This window comes from Boleophthalmus pectinirostris, unplaced genomic scaffold, assembly GCF_026225935.1.
Source record: "Boleophthalmus pectinirostris isolate CB_2022bp ecotype Guang Dong unplaced genomic scaffold, ASM2622593v1 HiC_scaffold_5, whole genome shotgun sequence".
NCBI classification, from domain to species: Eukaryota; Metazoa; Chordata; class Actinopteri; order Gobiiformes; family Gobiidae; genus Boleophthalmus; species Boleophthalmus pectinirostris.
In genome coordinates, this window is record NW_026571404.1 from 10,180,724 (window position 1) to 10,208,060 (window position 27,337).

The 27,337-nt window shown below is 40.6% G+C and overlaps 1 protein-coding gene across 1 annotated transcript in view; it reads left to right on the top strand.

Moving 5' to 3' along the window:
• Positions 1-27,337, top strand: part of LOC110170153 (serine/threonine-protein kinase 32C) — a 448,821-nt gene that overhangs the window by 150,109 nt on the left and 271,375 nt on the right. The window contains exon 2 of the mRNA XM_055162592.1: positions 19,776-19,831. Coding sequence (XP_055018567.1) covers positions 19,776-19,831 — 56 coding nt within the window. The remainder of the gene's footprint in view (positions 1-19,775; positions 19,832-27,337) is intronic.

Consider the following 27,337-nt stretch of genomic DNA (forward strand, 5'->3'; position numbering starts at 1 on the left):
CCAGGACTGAACCAGGACTGAACCAGGACTGAACCAGGACTAAACCAGGACTACACCAGGACTGAACCAGGACTGAACCAGGACTGAAACCAGGACTAAACCAGGACTAAACCAGGACTACACCAGGACTGAACCAGGACTGAACCAGGACTGAACCAGGACTGAACCAGGACTGAACCAGGTCTAAACCAGGACTACACCAGGACTGAACCAGGACTGAACCAGGACTAAACCAGGTCTAAACCAGGACTAACCAGGACTAACCAGGACTAAACCAGGACTAAACAGGACTACACCAGGACTAACCAGGACTGAACCAGGACTGAACCAGACTAAACCAGGACTAAACCAGGTCTAAACCAGGACTGAACCAGGACTTAACCAGGCTAAACCAGGACTAAACCAGGACTACACCAGGACTGAACCAGACTGAACCAGGTCTAAACCAGGACTAACCAGGTCTAAACCAGGACTAACCAGGACTGAACCAGGACTGAACCAGGTCTAAACCAGGACTACACCAGGACTGAACCAGGACTGACTAAACAGGTCTAAACCAGGACTGAACCAGGACTGAACCAGGTCTAAACCAGGTCTAAACCAGGACTAATCTTGGACTTGAGAGAGAGAGATGCGGCCTAGTCCTGTTTTAGTCCTAGTGTAGTTCTGGTTTAGTCCTGGTTAATTCTTATTTCAAGCCCGATATAGTCCTGGTTCAGTCCGTATGTGGCGCAAAAGTCCGGCCATCCCAATTTAAGTCATGGAAACCGGAAACAGTTATTATCCGTTTTTTTTTTCCGTGTTATCCGTATTTTCCATTATTCATTTAAACACAAAACAAATAGTTTTTTCATTTTGGTTTTGGAGACAAATAATGAAGAAAATTGTTTTCTTATTTTTGGTTTTATTTTGAAAAACAAATGATCGAATGATGCACAGATTTATAAGGCGCACTTAAAATCCCTTAAATTTCTCAAAAGTCGACAGTGCGCCTTATAACCTGGTGCATTTTATGTATTAATTCTGTTTGTGTTTACTGACCTCGAACTGAACTTTATGTGGTACATGGCACTCAAAAATCTGTCAAAATGTTTTAGTACGAATTTGGTAAGTGATGACAGAATTTTCAGTCCTGCTACCGCCCGCAACCCGCATTGTGCAGTTCCGCTCCCGCAAAGAATTGTAATTGGGGCTAAGGTTTCAGTCTCAAGTGTTGTCCGTTTATTTCAAGTTTTAATGCGCCTTATAATCCGGTGCACCATATGTATGAAAATAGATGAGAGAATTCAACATTACTGATATTGGGCCTTATAATCCGGTGCACTTTATAATCCGAAAAATACGGTAATACAACAATATTTTCTACCTTAGAGCCAAATGAACCTCGTTGGACCATAGTTTTGGGTAAAATCAAAGCCTTTTTCTTCCTAGTACCATGACAGTAATACAGGAAGTGCTCCATTGTGTTTTTATACACCTTCACAAGAATTATTTGGATAATTTCAGCCCTAGAAATACCCAAAATCTTTACTAAACGAAAGATAAAAGGAGCTGTAAACTTAAAACTTCATATCACAGCAGGAGAGCAGAACAGAGCGTTTTGAGCTTTGGAGATGTAGACAGATCATAAATTATTGCTGCTTATTCAAACGTCTGTGAATGAAACAAAACACAACTCCAGGTATGTTTTTGAGGAGGTAACGGCTTTATAACATGTCTTAAAGCTCACAAGAGTCCATTTTGTGTAATATAGAAACGCAATTTTTCTGTAAACCAGCAAATCTCCAGTTTTGTCGGAGTTTTAAATGGTACTTGTGAACTCTTAAACCTTTGCAAGCATGTTCTGAAATACATGAGATACTTTTATTGGTTTAGCAGTTCATATTTCAGTCTTCTCTTAAACACTATGCTCCTGGGCATACTGTATTTGAAATGCGCACAGTGAATTGAATCCTGCCAGTAAAACATAACTCGCAAATGAAATCACAAACGCAACGCTCCTCAGAAAAATCACTATGAAATATTTTTCCAAAAAGATTCAGTAGGGATGTGACAATAACCGAAATATCATGAGAACGTATCGTCAAAGTTCTCACAATAATATCGAATTACAAGTCTCTTTGTTTAGACAGAGGGAACTACATAGACCATGATCCTTTGCTCCATTTCAGTGCAGACTACAAGAAGAAACAACAGTTCTAAGCACTTTTAAGTCTTAGTTTTTTTGGATCAAGTCTTGTCAAGGCATTTTAAGAGGAAAAAGAAGCATATTCACAGTTTTGCCTCCACAAAATCACAATAAATATCGTACCGTGAGATGTAGGGATGGGCATTCGATAAAACTTTCATCGATCGTTGGAAGAATTAACTGTCGATTATCGATTAATCATTAATGTTTTTATATTAAAATGATTATCATTATTATTACTATCTGCACTACTAATCTGCATAAATAAATTCAACTTTACGACATATAAACCGTAACGACTCTAGAGCCACATCAGCCCGTTTGACATTATAATGTGTTTAATGCAGATTTGTGCAACTCTCACAGAAACGAAACTTAAAACCACATGGCTAATTTACATAAACTAAGCAAATAAAGAAAAAAAACAGCTCTTGTGTCGCTGATGTGGCACGACTCAGGTGAATACAGGTTAGTGTGACCATATTTGCGTTTGTCAAAACCAGGACACCGTACGGAGGGTGGGAGGTGGGGACTCGTCATCGACAATGTGCGACTCTCACCTGGCAAAACTTTTCATGTTTTCGGTGTCCTGGTGAACTTTTTTCCACTGAACACTGAAACATATGTGCTGCTTTGTTCACTGTGCACATGGACTCACACTTGTCCCGACCGGAAAGGAAAGCGTGGATTTTTTTTGTACAAGTCATCGTTAAATACGCATTTGCATTTCGTTACGTTGCAGACTGACCGACTGTTTGTGTCTCGCTCCTTCTGATGCAGAGAGACACATGTACGGACCCCTGTTTGGTCACGCTACACACAGCAACCTACACTCGGTTTGTGGATTAAAATGAACGTAATCAATGAAATTCTTAATGATCAATTATCGATTAATCGACTAATCCTGCCCATCTCTAGTGAGATGTATATCGTGAAAATATCGCACAGAGAGATTTCTATATTATTACCTCCCTAATCTTGAGCCTTCCCACCATATTGTGAGCTTTCCCACGATATCGCAATAAATATCGTACCGTGAGACTTGGATATCGTCACACCCCTAGAGTTCAGCTTTAGTGCCAAACACTAATTAATCCCAAACTTACCTAACCAGCCAGATCAAAACTTCTGCTGCTACAAAAACGAGGGAGTATGGAGCTGTATCCTGTGTCCCTCATTTCAAAAGGCATACACTAGAAAAAAAACTATATCTAGCTAAATTAAAATCACAAGTTAAGAATATTTTTGCTTTATTTGAGGCGATTTCAGTTTGTCAAGTAAAATTATCTACCAGTGGAATAAGTGTGTTTTTCTTCAGTCAAGCAACATTCAATTTTGTTCCTTATTGTAAGTGAAAAAAGTTGTTGTTATTCATATTTTAACGTGTAATAAGATGTGTTTTCATAGTTTAAGTACAAAAAGTCTTGATAATTTTACTTGTCAAGTGAAATTTACTCAAACCATGATAAAAACTTTAATCTTAACTTGGCTATATTTAGTTTTTTTTTTTTTTTGCAGTGTGATTGCCGTATTTTGCAAATTAACCAATTAGAGAGATGCATTGTTCATTATTGTCAAAAAAAAAAAGATGTAAAAAAGTGAAAAAAAGAACATAATGTACTGAGAAACAGCTTCGATTTTTGCACAATAAACAATCAAAGCACTGAACGATTACTTATCTCAGGTTAAAGAAGTTATATTTTTTGGAGAGGAGATGTTTTCTGCATTTGAGACGCGATACAAATGAGCAGCTGTGGTTGAATCGTCTCAAATTTTCAGGATTTTCACGCTCTGCCGTCCAGTCCCTTCTGGATTTGAACAGAATGTGGAAGTGACTGTCTGGTCAGGCAAGTCCCAAACTCTCTCCAGACTGTGAAGCATCGGGCCTTTTTCGTTTCACAATGACTCACCCAGTATAACAGAGACTACAGAGAATAAACGTCCCGCGAGATTATAATCTGACATTTGAGGGAATCCACCGGGACGCTCCTCAATTTGACGAGATCTGACAAGAATCGAATCCAGAAGGAATGGGATTTCGTGGATCAATAGGTCTCTCGTGTTATTTCGGTTTTCAAAAGACTATCTCGGACTTGATGGCCTGTAATCTGTCTTCAGAGACGGTTTATTTTTGAGCTGTTAATGATTTTGCATTGAGTGGCACTTGGAAAATCGATATAGTGAATTATGATTATGTGTGATAATGAGAGGAGGAAATACCGTTGTGTTGTATAGATCGAGAACAACAACAGGGAGATGTTGGTGTCAAAAATACGTTCAGATCTATACCGTTTTCTGAAGCTGTGTGCAGGTCCTAAAATAGTGCGTGAGACAAACATTGGATCATTTTTCAAGGCATTAAAGAGCAACTAAAATACCTGTAATTAAATAAATGTAAGAGTGACAAGATTAATGCCAAACTGTAAAACATTTTAGCCAAAGACACATCCAGAGTGTTTTCTGTTTGAGAGAAAAACTCAGCCTAAATATGCAAGATTTGGGGCGTTAAACATGTGTGAATGAAATAAAAACACAAGTCCAGGTCTGTTTTTGATGTGGAAACAACATTATAACAGATCAGAAAATGACGTAGTATAATACAAGTTGAAGTAAACAGTAGTAACAGTTTAAGTATGTATTTATGGTGCTTTCTGTTGACCTCCACCTTGAGAAAGTGCAATAGAACTGCCAAACAAATGGGGGTTTTGAAACACAAACTTGGGTTAGTTCACTGCAGACCGAGTCAGTTGGACATTAAACTTTGTCGGGGATCCATATTTTCCCCAACTGTTGCAATGGAACACATTTACAACGGATGTCAAGAGAACTGACTACCAACGTTCAATAGAATGTGGCAATACTAACTATACAGTCACTTGAGAAATAGTTTTTGTAGTGGAAGGGCATCAAATTCTTGCTCGTCCTCTCCGGGTGGGTAGAGAGTCCCTGCCTCAAGTGGAGGAGTTCAAGTATCTCGGGGTCTTAAACACAACGGATTCCCTGCACTCCAAACAAGTAGAAAAATTAACACATCGCACGAGGAAAAGGCCTTTATTTGAATGGCCAAAGCCAACATGTTTTGACCTTAACTGGTCTTCATCAGGGCTTCACATCTCGGGGTCTTGTTCACGAGTGAGGGAGGACGGAGGGTGAGATTGACAGGCGGATCGGTGCAGCGTCTGCAGTGATGCGGTCGCTGTATCGGACCGTTGTGGTGAAGAGAGAGCTGAGCCAAAAGTCAGAGCTCTCGATTTACCATATGTTATTAGGTTCTTTTTTTCAGACCCGGAGTGTTATTTCTTCACCGGTAGGAAGGCAGCGCCAAAACTTGTTTAAATCAGCTGACAAGACACGTCACAGCAACATCATGTGACCACTTTGAGGAAGACACTAGTGAGCAGTCGAAACTGTCAGGTATGAAATAACACTCTGGGTCTGAAAAAAAAAAAAAAAAAAAGAACCTAATAACATAGAATATCGGAAGACCAAATGAATCTCATTGGACTCTCGATTTACCGTCAATCTGCGTTTCTACCCTCACCTATGGTCATAAGCTCTGGGTAATGACCAAAAGGACGAGATCACGGATACAAGCGGCCAAAATGAGTTTCCTCCCCTGGGCGTTCCCTTAGAGTCAGGGTGAGGAGCTCGGTCACACAGGAGGAGCTCGGAGTAGAGCCGCTGCTCCTCTACGTCGAGACGAGCAGCTGAGGTGACTCGGGAGGTGTTGTCGGGAGGCATGTCCCACTGGGAGGAGGGCCCAGGGAAGACCCAGGACACGCTGGAGGGACTATGTCTCTCAGCTGGCCTGGGAACGCCTCGGGGTCCCCTAGAAGGAGCTAGATGAAGTGTCCGGGGTGAAGGAAGTCTGGGAGTCCGTGCTTAGACCGCCGCCCCCGCGACCCGGCCCTGGATAAGTGGAAGAAAATGAATGGATTGATTTGATTTGGGTCAACGTCTTTTTTTGTTTTTTTTTTCTTCACCACAGAATCCAGATACTAAAGTTTTCTTTTTGTTTTTGTGCATCTGAATTGAAACTGATTACAAGGATTTTTACTGGCCATGTAAACATACCCATTATTATATCCACAAAAACAAACTTAAGTATCCTGCTTTTAAACTACATCCTGCTACACAATGCATTATTAAAGGGTCCATGCTACTTTCTCATCTGTGTTATAATGTTGTTTCCTCATCGCAAACATACCTGCAGTTGTGTTTTGTTTCTTTGCTTTGGAGATGCAGACAGACTAATAATAAAGGATTACTCAAACGTGTGTGAACGAAACAAAGCACAACTCCGGGTACAGCATATTTTTGAGGAGCTAACAACCTTCTAACATGGCTTAAAGCTCACAAGAGTCAATTTCGCATAACATAGGATTAAAGATTATCTACGTAGAACCGACTGAGCAGCAGATTCCATTCTTTCAAGCCTCTTCTCTCCGTGTGTTTCCATCTCTGGAGCTGGAGCGGAGCTTTCGGGCCTGATGTGTCTCTGCACGGCTCCCTGTCTGCTGATTATGGTTCGTGTGTGCGGGGCGGGGAGGGGGGCGAGAGGGTGAGGAGGAGAGGGCAGATGGAGCTGTGGTTTGGGGCTTCGATGGGCCTGCTGTGCTTACATTAGCCTGTGGGGTACTGTCTCATCACTGGATCCAGAGGAGCAGAAACAATAGGAGCAGAGCAGAGGAGGAAGTGGGAAGAGAGGATTTGGAGATGGCTGTTTCAGGCTGTTCTACCCGAGGGATCAAGTCAAATAATGGATCGTGTCGCCTGGTTGTTTTGGAAATGTGTCAAATTAGAATATTCACTCATTGACTGGATGTATCAAAAATGTTTACCGTATTTTCCGGGCTCTGGATTATAAGACGCACTGTTATTAGATGGTCTATTTTCGAACTTTTTTCACAAATAAACCGCACCGGACTTTAAACGAAACACAACAGTTGGATGGGTCAGTGGGACTTTGTTTGTGGCGTTCACGGTGACTTTGTTCAGTTGTGGCGTGTAGGGAGGGTGCTGTCTGGGACCAACGGATTATCGACGTGTTCGCAGTTGTTCAGTTGTGTCTAGAAGTGGCACATTGCACTCGCTTTTTCGGTTCGTTCCTTCGTTCCGTTCCTCGTCGGTGTGCAGTGATGAGTGTGTCTGTGGGTGTTTTTCGCTGTGCGGTGTGTGTGTTTCTGGCTTTGTAGTTTACTGAAGTCGTGCTGGGACACCCGAGTGGTTTCGTGTATAGGGCGCTCTGGATTGTGGGGCGCAGTCGTTTTTTGATGGGGTTGGAGGCTTAAGAGTGCGTCTAATAGCCCGGAAAATACGGTAATCATAATTTTGGAGATTTGTAAATATTCACCAATCCATCTTTTTCAGTTCTTATACAGATTCCAACACTATTGCTTTAAGTTTCTGAAGATATAAACATTTACCAGTGCAGAGACTGAAAACTAGCCAGGCTGGTACCACCTCGTACCAATTTAATTTCTCTCCAGTGACTAGGTCAGGACGATTTGCAAAAACCCCGGAAGAGCCATACATTCTTTCCTGAGATCGAGGATTTAAAGCCGGAACAAAAAAAAGAGAATATTTGGTGAATTTTATCAAGGGGAAAGACGTTATTTGCCCTTCTTCCTACGGGATTTGGGAAAAGCTTAATATACATACGTCATGACCAAATAGCAGCGAATGGCTAAATAAAAAAAGCACCCGCCTACCGTCGAGCGAACAAATCCTAAGGCTGCGAGGTCAGACGGTTTCTACGAAGTAAAAGCGGCTGATGAATTGGGTTAACTGAAAACAGCATTTGTTTCTTTAAAAGTACAATAACACAAAATACAGTAAGACAAAACTGGACCAAATGTGTGACGTAGATGTTATTTATCTCCCAAGTAACGACAGACCAGTTTTATGTAAGTACAAGTTCAAACATTATGAGACCTTCTGGACCGACTACAACCAATAAATAGTCTTATTACATCCATGTGTTTGTCCATCCAGGATATTGATCCAATCCAGCGAATGTGTCAGGATATTCGAAGCCGGCACTGGATCAGTACATACCTACATAATTGCGATATCAATAAATAAATTATTATACATTACCAGTCAAAGGTTTGGACACACCTTTTTGTTAATTTTTCATAGATTTCCAATATTAATCTTAAACGACTTGATTAAAGAAACAAGTCCATTGACCTCCGTGTTTAAAAACTGTGGTGCCCAACGGGAGCTGACATTGTTGTAAACGTCGTCATAACAAAGAGACGGCAGTTCCTATGGACAGCTAGCCTGATTCATGAGCCGGTTTCACTTCGTAGAAACCGTCTGACCTCACAGTGTTAGAATTTGTTCGCTCGATGGTAGACGGGTGCTTTTTTCATTTAACCAATCGCTGCTATTTGATCGTGACATATGTAATGTGCTGCTAATGGGGCTAACTCGTATATTAAGCTTTTCCCAAATACTGTAGGAAGAAGGACAATAACGTCTTTCCCCTTGATGTCCCAGGAATCGTTGACAACACAGAATATATGGTCTTCGCTAATTGGCTGGTGCCCGAACTCGCACTTTGGGATTATTCTGATTCCTGACCTAGTCGCTGGAGAGAAATGAAATTGAGCGGAGACACTAGGTGGTGCCAGCCTTGGTAATGGATCGCTGCACATCACTTTAGCAAGTACCAGAGTTTGCTTTTCATTGTACCTAAGTGACTACATGACTCAGCCGAATTCTGCACGTATCACTAAGAAAATTGAATTGTAGCACGAAGTAAGTACAGAGCAGTGGGCGTTTGCCAGTGGCGGTGTAAATGAGGGTTGACTGGCAATCTGGCATCTTGAAAATAGGCAATTAAAGATTGCTCAAACATGCACAAACCACTCCAAATAGGACTTGGAGCAGGTAAATGAGAAGTGGAGACAGCGATTACATGGTTAAAAGCTCTGAAAAGTCCATTTTGCACAGTAGCTCCTCTCTAATGTAAGACAACAATAACCTTTTAAAAATGAGCTCGCTCCCAAACTGCTCTGAACTTCTCAGCATTTCTGCATTTTCTAATCAGTGCAAATGTCTGCAATGAGACTCTGATGTTCCACTGATAAACCCCTTTTCAAATTAGCCGTTTTAATTCAGCGCGATGGCCCTCTCGCTCTCATCTTGATAATAATTCCGCTACTGCGTCGAGTTAATCCAATTTTCCGAGACATCTCTAAACTGATTTGAATAATTCGTGGCCTTTATGTAATCGGCATGGAAGTTAGGCTGTTATCACAAAGACTTTAAAGTGTAGCTTCAAAGTTCAGCCCAGCCCCTGAGCCACAAATGGTCATTTAAATCCAAATTATTATATATATTTTGTATTATCTCATTTATTGCACTTAAAGATCCTGTACTTTTTGTATCTTTTTTTCCCATGTCTTAGAAAGGGTCAGAAGTATCGAAAATCAGATACTAATCGATACTAAACAAGTACTGAAACTTAATTTGAGCAGGTATTGATATTAAAAAGTCGCATTTACAGGACAGAAGTGAACCTGAATAACTTTAGAATGATCTTGAGCTGTATCAGAACAAGTATAAGAGCACGTAGACTAGTATTTGAGTATTAGAACCACTATGGAACCGACCTGGACCACTGAGGCATTACACTGATATAAAACCGCAATAGAAAAGAAAGCAGGGGTGTAGTGGGCATGGTACATAGGGGTGCACCGTCCACCCACTTCTCCCGACGTGACATATAGAAAATAACAAATAATATAATAGTCTACAACTTAAATGTTAAACCTGAGCTAGTGGCAACGGTGAAAACAACCTGCATAGGCTCATGATATCTGCAGGAACTGTCCTAAAGTGACCTGAGACATGAGGGACCAGGACTGAACCAGGACTAAACCAGGTCTAAACCAGAACTGAACCAGGACTGAGTGTCGAGACAGGTCCGGAGGTGCGCTTGCGTAGACCGCAGACGAAAGGACTGACGCAGAGCTCCATGCCCCACGCGGCTAAAGCGCAGCCGTCGCCCGATCGCACTCTGCTCCACGGACTCAGGGTTCTCTCTCTTGTAGTCAAGTCCAAGATTAGTCCTGGTTTAGGCCTGCTTTAGTCCTGTTTTAGACCTGGTGTAGTCCTGATTCAGCCCTGGTTTAGACCTGTTTTAGACCTGGGTTAGTCATGGTTTAGACCTGTTTTAATCCTGGTTCATTCCTGGTTTAGACCTGTTTTAGAGCTGGGTTATTCCTGGTTTAGTCCTGCTGTAGTTCTGGTTTAGTCCTGGTTTAGACCTGGTTTAGACCTGGTTTAGTCCTAGTTTAGTCCTGGTTTTAGTCCTGGTTTAGACCTGGTTTAGACCTGGTTTAGTCCTGGTTTTAGACCTGGTTTAGTCCTGATTTAGTCCTGTTTTTAGACTTAGTTAAGACCTGGTTTACCCCTGGTTTATACCTGGTTCAGTCCTGGTTTAGACCTGTTTTAGAGCTGGGTTAGTCCTGGTTTAGTCCTGGTGTGGTCCTGGTTTAGTCCTGGTTCAGTCTTGGTTCAGTCCTGGATAAGTCCTGGCTTAATCCTGGTTTAGACCTGTTTTAGTCCCGGTTCATGGGTTGTAGTCCATGATTTATGTTCTGTAGGTGATCATGAACGGCGTTAATGTTAATAACATGATTCTGCATCATTTTGAGAAAAAAAAACATGAAATATTACAGATTTTTACTGGACTGGGGCCTTTATGTTTGTTTGGGGGGCGAGTTACATCGATGACGCCACAAATCGCGCACCCCCGCTTAAAAAAAATCCCCACTACACCACTGAAAGAAAGTACTACAATGTCATGTTGAAAATTACATTCTACTGTCTAAAGTGTTTTTAAATATCATTGTGGTATCCGAAAATACTGAGTAAGTCTGAAATTTTAGTATCTTATAGGCAACTCTTGAGGTGTCTGAATCTTATTAGAAAGCGTTTTATTGCCCCAAAACAGGAAGTGCACACTAGCATGCGAGTTGTTGCCATCTCTGGTCTGAGAAGTGTGAAAAGCGCTTATAAACTCATCTTGGTGATTAATTACGACGCTCTGAACGCGTCAGGTAAGTGAGACGTAACTTTGGACCACTGCAAAACGATTTAGAATTAATTACTTCTGTTTTTCACGCTTTTAAGACAGTAAAAAATGTACAGTGCTTTTTACAAACTAGCTTTAAAGTTCAGCACGGCCCTTAAGCTATAAAGGCATATTCAAATTCAAATAGTCCAAATTATTCAAAGTATTTTTGTGTCAACTACTTCTGTGAATTGAAGGCAGTGCCATGTTATTTTAAAGGGATGTTAATGTTGTTTTGTCTGTGTGAAACGTTTACTGACATTTTGAAAAGCTCGAGACTAATTGGATTCTGCAGTTTTCATTAGCTCTATTCACAGGGTTCTTGTTTTGTTTACATAAAAGATCGAGAGAAATTGTCCCAAAGCCTCCCTTGAACTGAGAATTTAAATGCGAAAAGATTTTAATGCTGGTGGGCCAGATTACGTAATTTTCTGATTCACGTTATAATGTTGTTTCCTCTTATCTCGAACGGAAAACACTGATGTCATGTGACAAAACTCCAGTGAAAAAAGTGCTCTGTTGTGTTTTTAAACTCCATACACTAGAATCATTTGGATAATTTCAGCCCTGGAGTTGCCAAAATGTTGCTGTCAACTTGAAAACTACAGCTTCATGACATCACAAGGTGGAACAGAGCATTTTGAGATTTGGAGATGTAGATGTAGAATAAACCTTTATTAATTAAACATGTGTGAATGAAACAAAACACAACTCCAGGTTAGGGTTGTTCCGACAGACGATGTCATTGTCCGTCACCAATCTTTTGTAGGCCTAGTTAACCTTTAAACTTTGCTGGTATTACACTGTAAATTTAATCACAAATATAACTAATATGCATGCTAGTTTATATAACCTGCCAGAGACATGACAGATTGAGCAAACACATTCATTGCATCAATTTATCAGCAGTGCAGGTGCTCACGCCCCCTGACTACACTTTGTATTGCACAAACACCGCTCATGTTTAAAGGGACAGTCTGACATTTTGGACATAGGGCCTCATTTCCTAGTGAGCCAGAGTGTTGGAGACGTGTGGAGACACTTTTTTAAATATTCCATCCGGTTCTTGTATTTGCAGAGGTCACTGGTGCTAGGCTAGTGCATGTCAATGGCCATAGTTATCCTGCCACTAAAAACAGTCTTACCCACTCCACAAAACACCCGAAGCAAATCTACTATTACACCAGACTGTCCATGTGAATGTCTGTGTTGATAGAATAATGTCTGACATAAAACTAAACCTTACATCGCACGAATCGTCGCATGTTGAGGGACTATTTTCTCATATATCAGTCCGCCGCTGCCAAACTTTCTATCGGGAAGTACAACTCACTCACTGCTGCTCAGACATAAATCCTTCAAATGCAAGGTTGGTTTTACTCCTAAAATTATTCTATCAACACAAACATTCACATCGACAGTCTGGTGTAATAATAGATTTGCTTTGGGTGTTTTGTGGAGTGGGTAAGACTGTTTTTAGTGACAGGATAACTATGGCCATTGACATGCACTAGCCTAGCACCAGCGACCTCTGCAAATACAAGGACTGGATGGAATATTTGAAAAAGTGTCTCCACACGTCTCCAACACTCTGGCTCACTAGGAAATGAGGTCCTATGTCCCTTTAACATGTTCAACACGTTCTACATGTGTCCAATGTAGAGTGTGTCTATTACTGGTAAAAAAAAAAAAAAAAAGAGCTAAAACAACAACGTGTAGGCATGAAACTTATATCCACTCAAAAAAATTCAGTCTCCAGTGCGGGTCGCTTATAGTGTCTCAAAGCCACACAAAGCCGTCATAATAAATCCACATCTACTCACAGCCTGCAGTGTCTGCGTAAAATTTAAGCCAAGCAGATAATATGAACTGAAACTCTGCCAAAATCATGCTCAAAACAAAAGAGAAACTTAACCGTACGTCAGCCAGCTGCTGCGCCTTTGTACCAACTCTTCTTAAATTGAAGCTTTTTTCCCCACATGAGTAATCAGGTTAGTAAAATAACAAAATTATACATTTTAAGTAGAAAAGAGTATATAGTATAAAATGAAATTAAACAATTAAATTACTTACATTTGAAGAGACAGTATGGTTCATATCTTCGTCCATCACAATGACTCACTGTAAACATCGTCAGCTGCCAATTAAGGAGACATCGCCCAACCCCTCTCCAGATTTTTTTTTTATTTTTTAATAACATGGCTTAAAACTCACATGGGTCCATTTTGTGTGATATAGGACCTTTAATATACTGTAGTAAAATCATAATGTGAAATATTGTTGGCAGATTTCTGAGCACATTTTTCACATGTTAATCTGTGATATCATTTGACCTTTTGATCACCATTTTTACACTCCCGAAAAACTTCATGATCAAATGTGAATCACAGAGCTGATCTGTATTAATGCATGGTGACATTTTCAAACGCTCTTTTTTGTCTTCAAAAACAGTCTCTTTCTTTGGACTGAATGGGCCTGAGTCAGGAGTAGTAATGTCCACTCACACAAACTGCACTGAGTCACACGCCAGATTTTCAAAACTGCTTTCTCAAATGGTGACTCTTAAAAACATGATATTAAATTATGCTAGGGCAGTAAGAAAAGGGATTTATGACTACATATTTCAGTGAGATCATGCTGGGGGTGTTCTACATGTATGTGTATGGCAGTGTGTTCAGCAGTTACCAGCCATACCAGCTTGTCAAAGTCTGATCCTGTCAGATCTCAGAAGCTCAGCAAGGCTGGGCCTGGATGGGAGACCACTGGGAAAATCAGGTGCCACAGTGAGGCGCCAGTCCCAAAAAACAAACAAAACAAACAAACAAACAAACAAACAAACAAACAAACAAAAAAAAACATCCGTTGATGGCATCAGCTGTAAAGTATCAATAGATTTCAGCATTTCAAGATCGAGCGGCATGTTTTAATGGTTTAGTCCTAGTTAAATCCTGTTTTAGTCCTGCTTTAGTTCTGGTTTTAGACCTGGTTTAGTCCTCGTTTAGGCCTGGTTTAGACCTGGTTTAGTCCTGATTTAGTCCTGTTTTTAGACTTGGTTTAGTTCTGGTTTACTCCTGGTTTTAGACCTGGTTTAGTCCTGGTTTAGACCTGGTTTAGTCCTGGTTTAGTCTTGGTTTAGTCCTGTTTAATCCTTGCTTTAGACCTGGTTTAGTTCTGGTTTAGTCCTGGTTTAGTCCTGGTTTTAGACCTCGTTTAGTCCTGGTTTAGAGCTGGTTTAGTCCTGGTTTAGTCCTGTTTTTAGACTTGGTATAGTTCTGGTTTACTCCTGGTTTTAGACCTGGTTTAGACCTGGTTTAGACCTGGTTTAGTCCTGGTTTAGAGCTGGTTTAGTCCTGGTTTAGACCTGGTTTAGTCCTGGTTTAGACCTGGTTTTAGTCCTGGTTTAGTCCTGGTTTAGGCCTGGTTTAGTCCTGGTTTAGACCTGGTTTTAGTCCTGGTTTAGGCCTGGTTTAGTCCTGGTTTAGACCTGGTTCTAGATGGGGTTAAATCCTGGTTTAGACCTGGTTTTAGTCCTGGTTTAGTCCTGGTTTAGTCCTGGTTTAGACCTGGTTTTAGTCCTGGTTTAGTCCTGGTTTTGTTTAGACCTGGTCCTTAGTTTAGTCCTGGTTTAGGCCTGGTTTAGTCCTGGTTTAGACCTGGTTTTAGTCCTGGTTTGGTACCAAACGACCCGCTGACTGGTACGGGGGTTTGTGGACTAGTATAGCATTACTGACAAGCTAAATCTATCTTCATGGAGACAAGCAGGTCTTTTTATCAGCAAAAAAATCCCCCAAACCTCCCCTAATTGAAGTGCGACGAGGTTAATTTAGTCTCCTGATAATCCATTTCAATTTGATTATTTTTTCAGACCAAGGTTTGTTTTCATCACTGTTTCAAATACTCAAGAGCGATCTTCCTCAGCGCGTCGCCGCAGTATGAAAACAAACTAAACCTTGGTCTGAAAAATAATCTAATGCAGGAAAATAAAAGTGCAAGAGAGATCATTTTACTTTAATATTACTGGCAAAGCAATTGCATCTCCATGGAAACAAGCAGGTGGCAAAAATGTTTCACAGTGCACCTTTAAATTTGGATCTAAACTGTGTCGCCCTTGGTCCTTGCGTAGACGTTTTGTAGTTTTTATTTTGTTCAGTTTTATTGCAGTTGAAGAGTCATTTTGAGTAATAAGGACATGTTTTGTACTGAAGCCAAGAGGGGTCACAACAAACGCAAACGCCGCAACAAATAAAAATGCGACAACACAACAAAAAAAGCCACAACGGAAATGACCGTGGGACTATATTTTAACGCAAACGCCGCAACAAATACAAATGCCACAACACAAACGCAAATGCCGCAACACATCAAAAAGCCACAACACATCAAAAAGCCACAACACATTAAAAAGCCACAACACACACACATTAAAAAGCCACAACGGAAGTGATTGCAGGACTCTATTTTAATGCAAATGCCACAACAAATACAAATGCCACAACACAAACGCAAATGCCGCAACACATTAAAAAGCCATAACACATGAAAAAGCCACAACACATTAAAAAGCCACAACACATTAAAAAGCCACAACGGAAGTGACCACGGGACTCTATTTTAATGCAAATGCTGCAACAAATACAAACGCTACAACACAAACGCAAATGCCGCAACACATTAAAAAGCCACAACACATTAAAAAGCCACAACACATTAAAAAGCCACCACAAGGGAAGTGACCCGGGACTTTATTTTCCGACGGACCGATCAAGTGGCAAGTGAAGAAGAAGAACTACAACGTGAAACAAATAATGATAAAACAATAAATTACGTTTACTTACATTTCCGACTTCTCCGTTCCTTTACTTTTCACGTTGTAGTTCTTCTTCTTCACTTGCCGCTTGATCGGTCCTTCGGAAAATAGAGTCCCGCGGTCACTTCTGTTTTGACTTTTTGGTGTGTTGTGGCTTTTTAATGTGTTGTGGCATTTGCGTTTGTGTTTTGGCGTTTGTATTTGTTGCGGCGTTTGCATTAAAATAGAGTCCTTTTGTCATTTCCATTGTGACTTTTTTTTGGTGTGTTGTGGCTTTTTGTTGTGTTGTCGCATTTGTATTTGTTGCGGCGTTTGCGTTTGCTGCGACCCCTCTCGGCTTCCGTACTTTTGGTCTCCGTAGCGATGTTGCTGTTGGGATGTTCCACAGTATGTCTTTAAATATATCTTTGGTCCTCAGGTTGACGTTTTGTAGTTTTTATTTCGTTCAATTTTGTTCAGTTGTAGTTTCTTTTTTCAACTCGTCTCTGTACAACTAAAAGACACATTTGTAAAAACTTGCTGTAAAAAAAAATAAAAAAATCTCTACAGTGGAAAAGTTCGAGTAGATTAATTCGCAAAGTTTCAATGTCACGACCAAGGACTTTTGCTGTAATACTTTACCCGGAGTTTTATGTCTAGACAGAGGGCATCCAATAAATCAGAGGCGAAGAGGAGGAGCAGTGTGGTAACGCATTTATCGATCTCACTGGATTTTCTACTGTTAAATGAACGGACATTGTGTTAACATGAAAAATTACTCTAATATAGACACGGGCAGAATATATTAGAAAACTTTTTTTTTGTGTGTGTGGGAGAAAGGAAAGTGAAATTCTTAGCGAGCTAAAGTAGGAAATGAATTTTATTTGAGAGTGATATTAAAGGGCTCATACTGGATTACACTATTTTCTGATCGTTGTTATAATGTTGTTTCCTCGAGTTGTGTTTTGTTTCATTCACACGTTTAACACACAAACCCTGCATTTTTAAGTTCTTCTCTCAAACAGAAAACACTCTGCTCCACTGTGTTTTGAAACTCCATACACATATACTTCGCTAGAATCATTTCGATAACTTCAGCTCTAGACTTGCCGATCTCTACTGAACCAAAGGTAAAACGTGGAGCAGCATTTTGAGCTTTGGAGATGTAGACACGTGTGAATGAACCAAACACAACTCCAGTTATGTTTTTGATGAGGTAACAACATTACAACATGACTTAAAACTCACAGGACTGAATTTTGCGTAATACAGGACCTTTGAAACCCTATTCGTACAACCTGGGGATCTGGTCTGGTCCGGTAATTTGCAAATTACCGCCCCACCTCTGCTTTACTTACAGTGCATTCATAGCCAGTTGCATAGTGTTTTTCCAGTAAAGTCTCATCTGTGAGTTCGTATTTGTACTGAAGAAAGCGTAAATGTAAATTTTCATTCCGTGATTGTAATCCTTGATGTCGTAACTTTTCAATTCATATTATGATGGATAAAATACACACAACAGATTTTATGTACAGCTGGACTCATTCGAGAGTTTACATATAGTTATTTTATGCTCAGCTACAGGGAAATATGTATGGATTTCTTAGGCAGGCTGGCACAACCTAGTGCCTCCGCTCAATTTCATTTCTCTCCAGTGACTAGGTCAGGAATCAGAAGGAAGTTGTAGACCACGCATTGGCCAATCAGCGAAGATCTGTGAAGCCATGACGTCAAACTCAAGCGTCTGTCTGGGTCCCTTTTGTGGAACAGCACAACAGTAAACAAAGAGGTCGAGATGGATGTAGATGAAGACAGACATTCTGTGTTGGCAACGATTCCCGAGATCAAGAATTTAGAGCCGGAACAAAGAGAATGTCTGGTGAATTTTATCAAAGGGAAAGACGTTATTGTCCTTCTTCCTACAGGATTTGGCGAATTACATACATCACGACCAAATAGCAGCGATTGCTTAAATAAAAAGTACTTGTCTACCGTTGAGCGAATGAATCCTAATGCTGCAAGGTCAGACTGTTTCCACAAAGAGAGACCAGCTGATGAATCAACTTGTGCACTCGCACTGGATAATCAAAGTCCGTAAATAACTCTATTTTACTGACATTGACTGAGACTGAAAGAGAAAAGAACGCGGAAAGAAAAGAAAGAGATAGAAAAGGCACGCAATTACAACAACAAACACTGAGACGCAGATTCGCATTGACTAGTGTTATCACTGGACGTCTGTGTTTGGTGAAATATAGTCGGTCATTTGCGGTGTAATTTTTACTTTCCAAATTACCGACATGGCACATTCGCATGGGATTAAGATCTCAATTATTACAAGTCGCCAAAGGTCCACAGGTAATACTAAACCCGTGCAAATAGGGCTTTAATGATGATGATGATTACGTTGTTTATTCATTTTAGTCTAGAGCCAGTAGTCAGTCTGTTATTAAAAGCATGACGTGTTTTGGAGGCACAATTTAAAATAAAAAATAGCAATGATTTAGAGTAGAACAATATGACCACGAAATTACAGTATAAAATCAAATTGAAAATCGTGATCGAAAATCGTCAATATAAGGTAAATAATTTGTTTGTCATCCTCTCTACTTTAAAATCCTCCTAAAAACACATTTTTTCAAGATGGCGTTCAACAGCCCATGACCTCTACTCTGAAGCTGTCAACTTTAGACTATTATCTTTGTGCATTAATCCACTTTTTCATGTAATAATTTATATAGTGTGTATATTTGTGTTAGGGGTGTCAAATTATCGCGTTAATTGCGATTAATTAATTAGTCACATTTAGCGCGTTATGTTTTTTAATCACGGTAATATTATTTTGAATCTCTAACTTTACTGTTTCTGTTCGCGAGTTGCCTTATTATAAAATCTGTTTTTATGTGTTGTTAGGACACAGTCCCGCACTGTGCAGTCCTGCTCCGCTCGCTCCCGCAAAGAACTGTAGCCTAATTTTCATTCCCGTTCTCGCCGCATCTGCGATAAACCGGCACACGTCTGATCTCTGAAAACATCGCGACACAGACACAGAACAGACTCACCATCAGCATCAACATCCCTCTGTCACAGAAAGAACATCTATATTCCACTGAGTCGTGTCCTTTAGTCCAACAGAAACTGAACCGCATCAGTGCACAAGAGCGTTTTTTTTTTTTTTTCTCTGCTTAGTCTATGCAAATTAGCCATGCGGTTTTAAGTTTCATTTCTGTGAGACTTGCGCAAAGCTGCATTAAACACATTATAATGTCAAACAGCTGATGTGGCTCTAGAGTGTTGATGTTTATATGTTGTAAAGTTGAGTTTATTTATGCAGATTAGTAATAGTAAAAATAATGATGATATTTACATAAAAACATTAATGATAGTATGAAAACAATGTAATAATGAATTCAAATGAAAATACCTCAAGTTGAAGGCTTTAAAAGAGATTAATTAGATTAATTAATTACAGATCATAATGAATTAATCTCAATTTTATCATTTGACAGCACTAGTTTGTGTTATATTTCATGCTGTAAAGGACTTTGGTGTAACTTTGGTGTAACTTGTTGTGGTTGTTTTAAATGTGCTATATAAATAAAATGACTTGACTTGACTACTGCGCAGCCCTGAGCCAATGTAAAAATGTCCTTGATTCATGAAAAATAATAATTTAATAGTATCCTGACTTGTCTTTTGTGTTTCTTTTGCAGTGAACTTTGACCATTTCCAGATACTGCGGGCCATTGGGAAGGGCAGCTTTGGCAAGGTAAGATACTTTTTGGTTTACTTATTTCGCTCTGATTGCGATGCAGACTTTATTTATGTTTAAATTGAGTTTGGATCTTATTTAAATATATTTTAAATGTAAACGCAAATGTATGAGAACGATATATTTTAGACTTATCTGCGTGGCTCTTGTCATTTCTAACTACCCGTGGGTCTAACATTTTTTCCCTGGCGTTGGAATAGTGCTTTCTGCATTTCTAGAATTTAATTTGACTGGTTTGACTGCAGCGTGCCAATCCTTAATTCTCTGTTTTGCCGAGTGATGGGAAGATGCCAAATTTTTGAATCAGTGTTGAGTTACTGGGCTAACATGATTTGTGAAGGCATTTCAGTTCTACAACTTGTCATTTTACATTTTTTTTTCGTTGTCTTACATAGAATTGTCCCAGATAATGTTTCAAAACCCGTGTGTCATTTGTTTATTTGTTTTTCAAAATAAAACCAAAAATAAGAAAACGAAAAAAACAACTATTTTCTTCATTATTTGTCTCCAAAACCAAAACGAAAAAACAGATAATGATTTGTTTTTTCAGTTTTTCATTTTGTGTTTAAATGAAAAATGGAAAAAAAAACTGATAACGACTGTTTCCTGTTTCCATGACTTAAACTGCGATGTTGAACTGAACCAGGACTAAAACGGGACTAAAACAGGACTAAACTATTTTCAGTCCCGGTCTGGTCCCGGTCTCACTCTTTGGTTCAGTCCTGGTTCAGTTCAGTTCAGGTTTAGTTGTTACCAGTCTGGTCCTGGTCTCAGTCCCAGTTTCAGTCCCAGCCTCAGTCCCGGTCTGGTCTGATCCTGGTCTGGCTCCGGCCTTAGTCTTGGTCTTGGTCCCGGTCTGGTCCCGGTTTCAGTCCCAGTCTCATTTCCTGGTCTCAGTCCTGGTCCTATTCCCGGTCTCAGTCCTGGTCTCAGTTCTGGTCTAGTTCCCGTCTCAGTCCTGGTCCTGGTCCCAGATTCAGTCCTGGTCTCAGTCCTGGTCTCAGTCCTGGTCTCAGTCCTGGTCTCAGTCCTGGTCTCAGTCCTGGTCTCAGTCCTGGTCTCAGTCCCGGTCTCAGTCCTGGTCTCAGTCCTGGTCTCAGTCCTGTTCCTGGTATCAGTCCTGGTCTCAGTTCTGGTCCTGGTCCCAGATTCAGTCCTGGTCTCAGTCCTGGTCTCAGTCCTGGTCTCAGTCCTGGTCTCAGTCCCGGTCTCAGTTCCCGGTCTCAGTCCTGGTCTCAGTCCTGGTCTCAGTCCTGGTCCTGGTCAGTCCTGGTCTCAGTTCTGGTCCTGGTCCCAGATTCAGTCCTGGTCTGGTCCTGGTCTCAGTCCTGGTCTCAGTCCTGGTCTCAGTCCTCAGTCCTGTTCCCGGTCTTAGTTCTGGTCTGATCCCAGATTCAGTCCTGGTCTAGTCCCGGTCTCAGTCCCGGTCTCAGTCCTGGTCTCAGTTCTGGTCCTGGTCCCAGATTCAGTCCCGGTCTGGTCCCGGTCTCAGTCCTGGTCCTGGCCCTGGTCCCGGACTCAGTACTGATGTGGTCTCAGTCCTGGTCTGGTTCTGATGTGGTCTCAGGTCCTGGTTCGGTCCTGGTTTAGTCCTGGTTTAGTCCGGCAACACAGTTTAAGCCACTGAAACGGGAAACTTCCTTTATCCGTTTTTTTTTTTCCATTTTTCATTTAAACACAAAATCAAAATCAAATAATGACAAATAATGAAGAAAATTGTTGATTTTTCATGTTCTTATTTTTGGTTTTATATTGAAAAACAAATAAACGAATGATACACGGATTTTTCAACTAGACCATAAACGACAAACAAAACACAGATGGATCAGTCCAATGTGCTGCTGCTTTTTAAAGACGTGCTGATGATGATTTCTAGCTGTAATAGACTCATTATGTGCTTGGCTCCGGTTGTTTTCTGAGTTGGTTCAGCCTTGCACAGTACAAATGAACTCTCGCCAGTTTGGAAGTTCACATTGACCACGTTTTTGCTGAAAACGTCGTGCCAAACTGAACCGTAATCACACAAAAATCCTTACTCTTACTTTCATACGTCTAAACGCAGCCTCTCTCTCTCTCTGAAGTCATTTGATAAGAGCCGTTTCGCTTCTCGGTTCAAACCCGTTGGGATTTTCTGGTCTGAGTTTAATTACAGCGCTGTTCTAAACTTCAGCTGTGATTGTCATTATACTCCACAGTCGCTCCGTTCACAGTCGAGGGCAGCTGTGGCGGGGCATCGGGGCTGAAATTACTGCTACTCATTTGGCTGCCAGTGTTGATGCTCGGAGCCACTGAGCCGTAAGATTTGGAAAGTGAATTTTATTTTATTTTTTTGCTTTGTTTCACGGTGAAGGTCCCGAGAGACATGCCTGCAATCACGACAAGACCAGAATTACAATTTTTAGTCCAAATTAGTGACAGTTAAGTCCAGGGTTAGACCAGGTTCAGGTCTGTCAAGGAAGAATAGTACTTAAACTTTCCACAATAATGACTATACTACACTTTTCTAGACTAGACAATTCAATAGATGGTAGATAAAACATATATTTGGGGATATAATATTTATTGTGTGTTACTTTTTCTTTGCAGTAGTGAAGATTTTTGTTTGTAATATAACTGGATTTGAGCTGATCTGTTTTTTCCATACTTGACTTTTTCCAGTGTTTATAGTCTGTTCATAAAATATAAGATTTTGTTTCTGTTTTCATGTTATATGCCTGGTTACCTGGTAATTGACAGAAATCAGATATTCAAACTAGGGATGGGCATTCGATGAAGTTTTCTTAATCGATCGTCGGAAGAATTAACGACCGATTATCGATTAATCATTTTTATATTAAAATGATCATCATTATTATTACTATCTGCACTACTAATCTGCATAAATAAATTCAACTTTCTAGAGCCACATCAGCCCGTTCAGTTTTGCGCAAGTCACACAGAAATGAAACTTAAAACCGCAGCGCTAATTTGCATAAACTAAGCGAAGTGAAAATTACAGCTCTTGTGTCGCTGATGCGGCACGACTCAGGTGAATACAGGTTAGTGTGACCATATTTGCGTTTGTCAAAACCAGGACACCGTACGGGGGGAGGGAGGTGGGGACTCGTCATCGACATTGCGCTACTCTCACCTGGCAAAGATTTTTCATGTTTTCAGTGTCCTGGTGAGATTTTTCCCACTGGACACCGAAACATACGTGCTGCTTTGTACACTGTGCACATGGACTCACACTTGTCCCGACCGGAACGGAAAGCGTGGAATTTCTTGTACAAGTCATCGTTAAATACGCATTTGTGCTTTGGCACTTGCAGACTGACCGACTGTTTCTGTCCGCTCGCTCCCTCTGAGTGCAGAGAGACACATGTACAGACCTGTTTGGTCACACTACGCACAGTAACCTACATTCGGTTTGTCGATTAAAATGAACATAATCGATGAAATTCTCACTGATCAATTATCGATTAATCGACAGATCATGCCCATCCCTAATTCAAACAGTTAATATTGATTAGTATTAGGGCGGTATAGCGGCTCAACAGCGCCGTATGTGGTGATAAGATAAGTTATGCCTTTATTAGTCCCGCAGTTCAAGAACAGCAGGAAAATGGGAACATGCAATAAAACAAGATAATAGATAATGGCTTAAAAATAATGAAAAAAATAGACTTAAAAATAGACTCTAATGTAACACACTGTTTATGTGGAGCAAAAATATAAAATACCAAAAAAACTATTATGTACAATAAAAGTAACATATCACCCCCCCTCCTCCACCCCACATCCCCTGGAGTTATAATATTTCCAGCGGCACTGAAAACTCTCTCCGATGGTGCGTTTGCTCCGCAGATGCACATGTACCTTGGTTGTCGTGTGGATATAGCGTGTGTAGCGTGGGAGAAGTAACATTTGGCTTTGGAACAAGTGCCGTTGCATCTCTCCAGCTCTCACTGTGGCAGCTCAGGTCAGAGTCCTGCACCAGGTCGGGTACTCGCGGACTTAAGAGAGAGAGAACCCCGAGCAGCAGGGTGTCCACAAAGTGCTATCGGGCGATGGCTGCATACCTCTGTGCGGCGCAAAGCTCTACACGCCGGTCCATTCGCCTGCGGTCACCCGAAGGTCTACACGAGTAAACCTTAGTCCCGGGTTAGTCCTGGGTTAGTCCTGGGTTAGTCCTGGGTTAGTCCTGGGTTATCACGGGACCCGTGCAGGACTCTGGGTCGGGTCACATTGGTCACGTGTGGTCATTAAGGTGGAACAACATGCACCTCTTTGGGCCTCTTAGTACCGCGGTGATTCTTTTTTGCGGTTTTTGCAACAGCCCTAATTAGTATTTTACCAAATACTTGTTCACTCTTGCTTAAAATGGCTGTATCTGATTTTTATGCATGTGCATCTACAGAATAGATATTGTAAAACTGAGACGGCTGTGTTCTTCCTGCATCTAAAGCTACGTTCAGACTGCAGGGCTTATGGATTATTTGTTTTAAGGAAGAGATTGACAAGGAGAAGAACAAGGTTTTTGGCCATGGAGTTTTGTGGGGCAGTGGCAGCAACATCCGTAGAAAGAAACATGCGGGTGCAGAGTTGCAGCCAAGAGTGGTGGGATTTCTCTGTGCTTCACTGCTTCACTGACATGGAGTTCATACACAATTTTCGTATATCTACAAGAACATTTGTGCACATTTATGAGCTCCTACTTGTACTTGTTGATGATGTGTAGGTGGGATGAATGCGACCTGGCCGTTCAAACTTGAAGTCGCATGTCAAAACATCGGATATGCGTCAGTTTCAGGAGCACATATCCAAGTGGCCTGGGTCACATTTGAAAAAATCGTATTTGTGTCGTTCAGACTGTCATTAAAAGATCAGATACAGGTCGCATAGGGGAGAAAAATCAGATTTGGGTCACTTCAGGCTGCAGTCTGAATGTAGCTAAATTGTAAAGCATTTTTTTTCATCTGCAAACCAGGAAGTGTGTGTAAGCATGCTAGTTGCTGTTAGCAGGCCACATACACACACACACACACACATATATATACACATCACGGTGAATAACTAAGATGCTGGTTGCTTGAAATTTAAGTATTGTAATGTAAGTATTGTAGTAGTATTGTAATTGTAATTTAAGTATTGTAATCTTCAATACTTAATGAAGATGTGAGTCTGGTCACCGGTGAAGCTCCCAGTCTGTATCAAGAAAAGAAAGTAAAAAAATTATCACATGGGACTGAAAAACATTGCGGATTTTTGCAGAATCAACGAGCCAAGCACTAAACTGTCAATCTGAGGTGAGAGAAATTTGGTGTTATTTGTAAATCGTAGGTGAGCTCCTTCGTTTCACATGCGTCACTGAAATAAACAAATCTGATTGGAGGATCACGTTTGGCTGAGCCTGAGACGCAACAGAGGGCGTAGGGACCAGACTAATATCAGTCTGTAGGGATGTAACAACAACCAAAATATCGTGATATTGTATCGTCAGAAGTCTCACAATAATATCGTGGACTGTCACAGTATATTGAATCACAAGTTTCTTTGCTTAAATGCATGGTTTTATCGCAGCAACAGCTTATGAACATTGGAAACTACATATCCCATGATTCATTTCAGAGCAAACAACATGAGAAGATATGGTTTTACTTGAATTCTTGGGATTATGACAGAAATAATTCACACCAAAGTATTTTAAAAGCAAAAAAAGTGTCCTGTATATTTATATTCTCTTCTTGAAAATATCGCAATAAATATCGTACCGTGAGATGCATATCGTGATAATATCGTACCGAGAGATTTGAATATCGTTACATCCCTTTTCAATTTGCATAAAAAACACAGAGATATCATTCTGGATTTGGCAAAGATGTTAGGAATTCTGAGGAATAACTCTGGACTACTGTAAAGAGATTAAAATGAGTAGTACTAATTCCGTTTTTCACATTTTTAAGAGAGTGAAAATCATGAATATTGTCTTTAAGTATATTTTTTTGACTCTTCTACCCACCTCCACTTCGCCCTGGTTTAAACCGAGCTTTTCTTTTAGACTCTAATTCTTCTCCAGTCATAACTCCGAGCCCTAAAGCGTGCAGTGCATTCATGTCTCCAGAGCTTTAATCAGCTAATCTCCCTTTTACATCTCAAATATCATGACTAATATTAACTCATCACATTTGGGCCCATTCACAAACACCTCCCTGGTTATGTGAGGAAGTAATTGGCATTGTGCGGAATATATTTCCATCTGAATGTATGTAAATGCTTCTTATTGCTTTGTTCCCTGAAGCAGCCGTCGTCTCTCCTGGAGCTGAGGGGAACTAAACTGTGCCACGTTGGATTAAGCCTCAAAGATAAACGTGTTCATTTATGTACTTCTATTTTTAAAAACGGGGAAAACTCAACCTTTTTGGGGGGAAATATCTCATTACGATTCCCCACAGGCATTCAGATGAAATTTGTGATTTGTGTTTTAATGTTTTTTAATGGAAGGCAGTAGTGAAAAAAAACTACTCGATTTTATTATTTAAAGGTGCATTGCGTAACTGCTTGTCTTCATGATGAATAATATTGCTTTGCTTGAATGTTCCACAGTCTGGCATTCAGCTTTTCTATCTCCATAGAGACAAAATGTTAATGCATCTTAGGCTGTGTTCAGACTGCAGCCTGAAGTGACCCAAATCTGATTTTTTTGCCCCTATGTGACCTGGATCTGATCTTTTAATGACAGTCTGAACCACATTTTTTCAAACGTGACCCAGGCCACTTGGATATTTGCTCCTAAAACCGATAGATATCCGATCTTTTGACATGCGACTTCAGTCTGAACGGCCAAGGCGCATTCATCCCACCTACACGTTATCAACAAGTGACAAATATACACAAAAGTTCTTCTCGTCATACGAAAATTGTGTCTGAACTCCGTGTCACTGAAGCGAAGCTCATGGCTATCCCACCACTCTTGGCTACGTCTCCGCATCCACACGTTCCTTTCAACGGTCTGCCCCACAAAACGCCACGGCCACAAACCTCGTCCTTCTCTGATATAGAATTTTTGTGTTATGAGCATTGTACATTATAAGATTATCAAAATTGCTTTGTGTCTTGCTCAAACTGTATGTAACCATAAAAACATCAGCTGACTCTATAGAAAATCAGCTAATGACTGTTAACGCATTTGGGCTGACACGGGACCCGAAGAGGCTAAGAGGGAACAGTATGTGAACCGTGATATGAACTTGAGTGTGTAAGCGGGTGCAGTGTCAGCTGTAGTCCATTAGTCAGAGATAACAACTGAAAAACATGCCGTGTAACTTGTCAAGGCCATTGTGTGATGCTTAACAATAAATAAATAATTAAAGAGCTGTGGGGAGGACGAGAGCTTCAGTGCTAAGTAGAGTCAGGTAACTCTCGCACTCCTTGCCGCAAGTAAAACGAACCACTGTGTCTTTGGGTAAATTCCCTGACATTCTCCTTCTCAATCTCCTCCTTAAAACAAGTAAGTTGTTCATG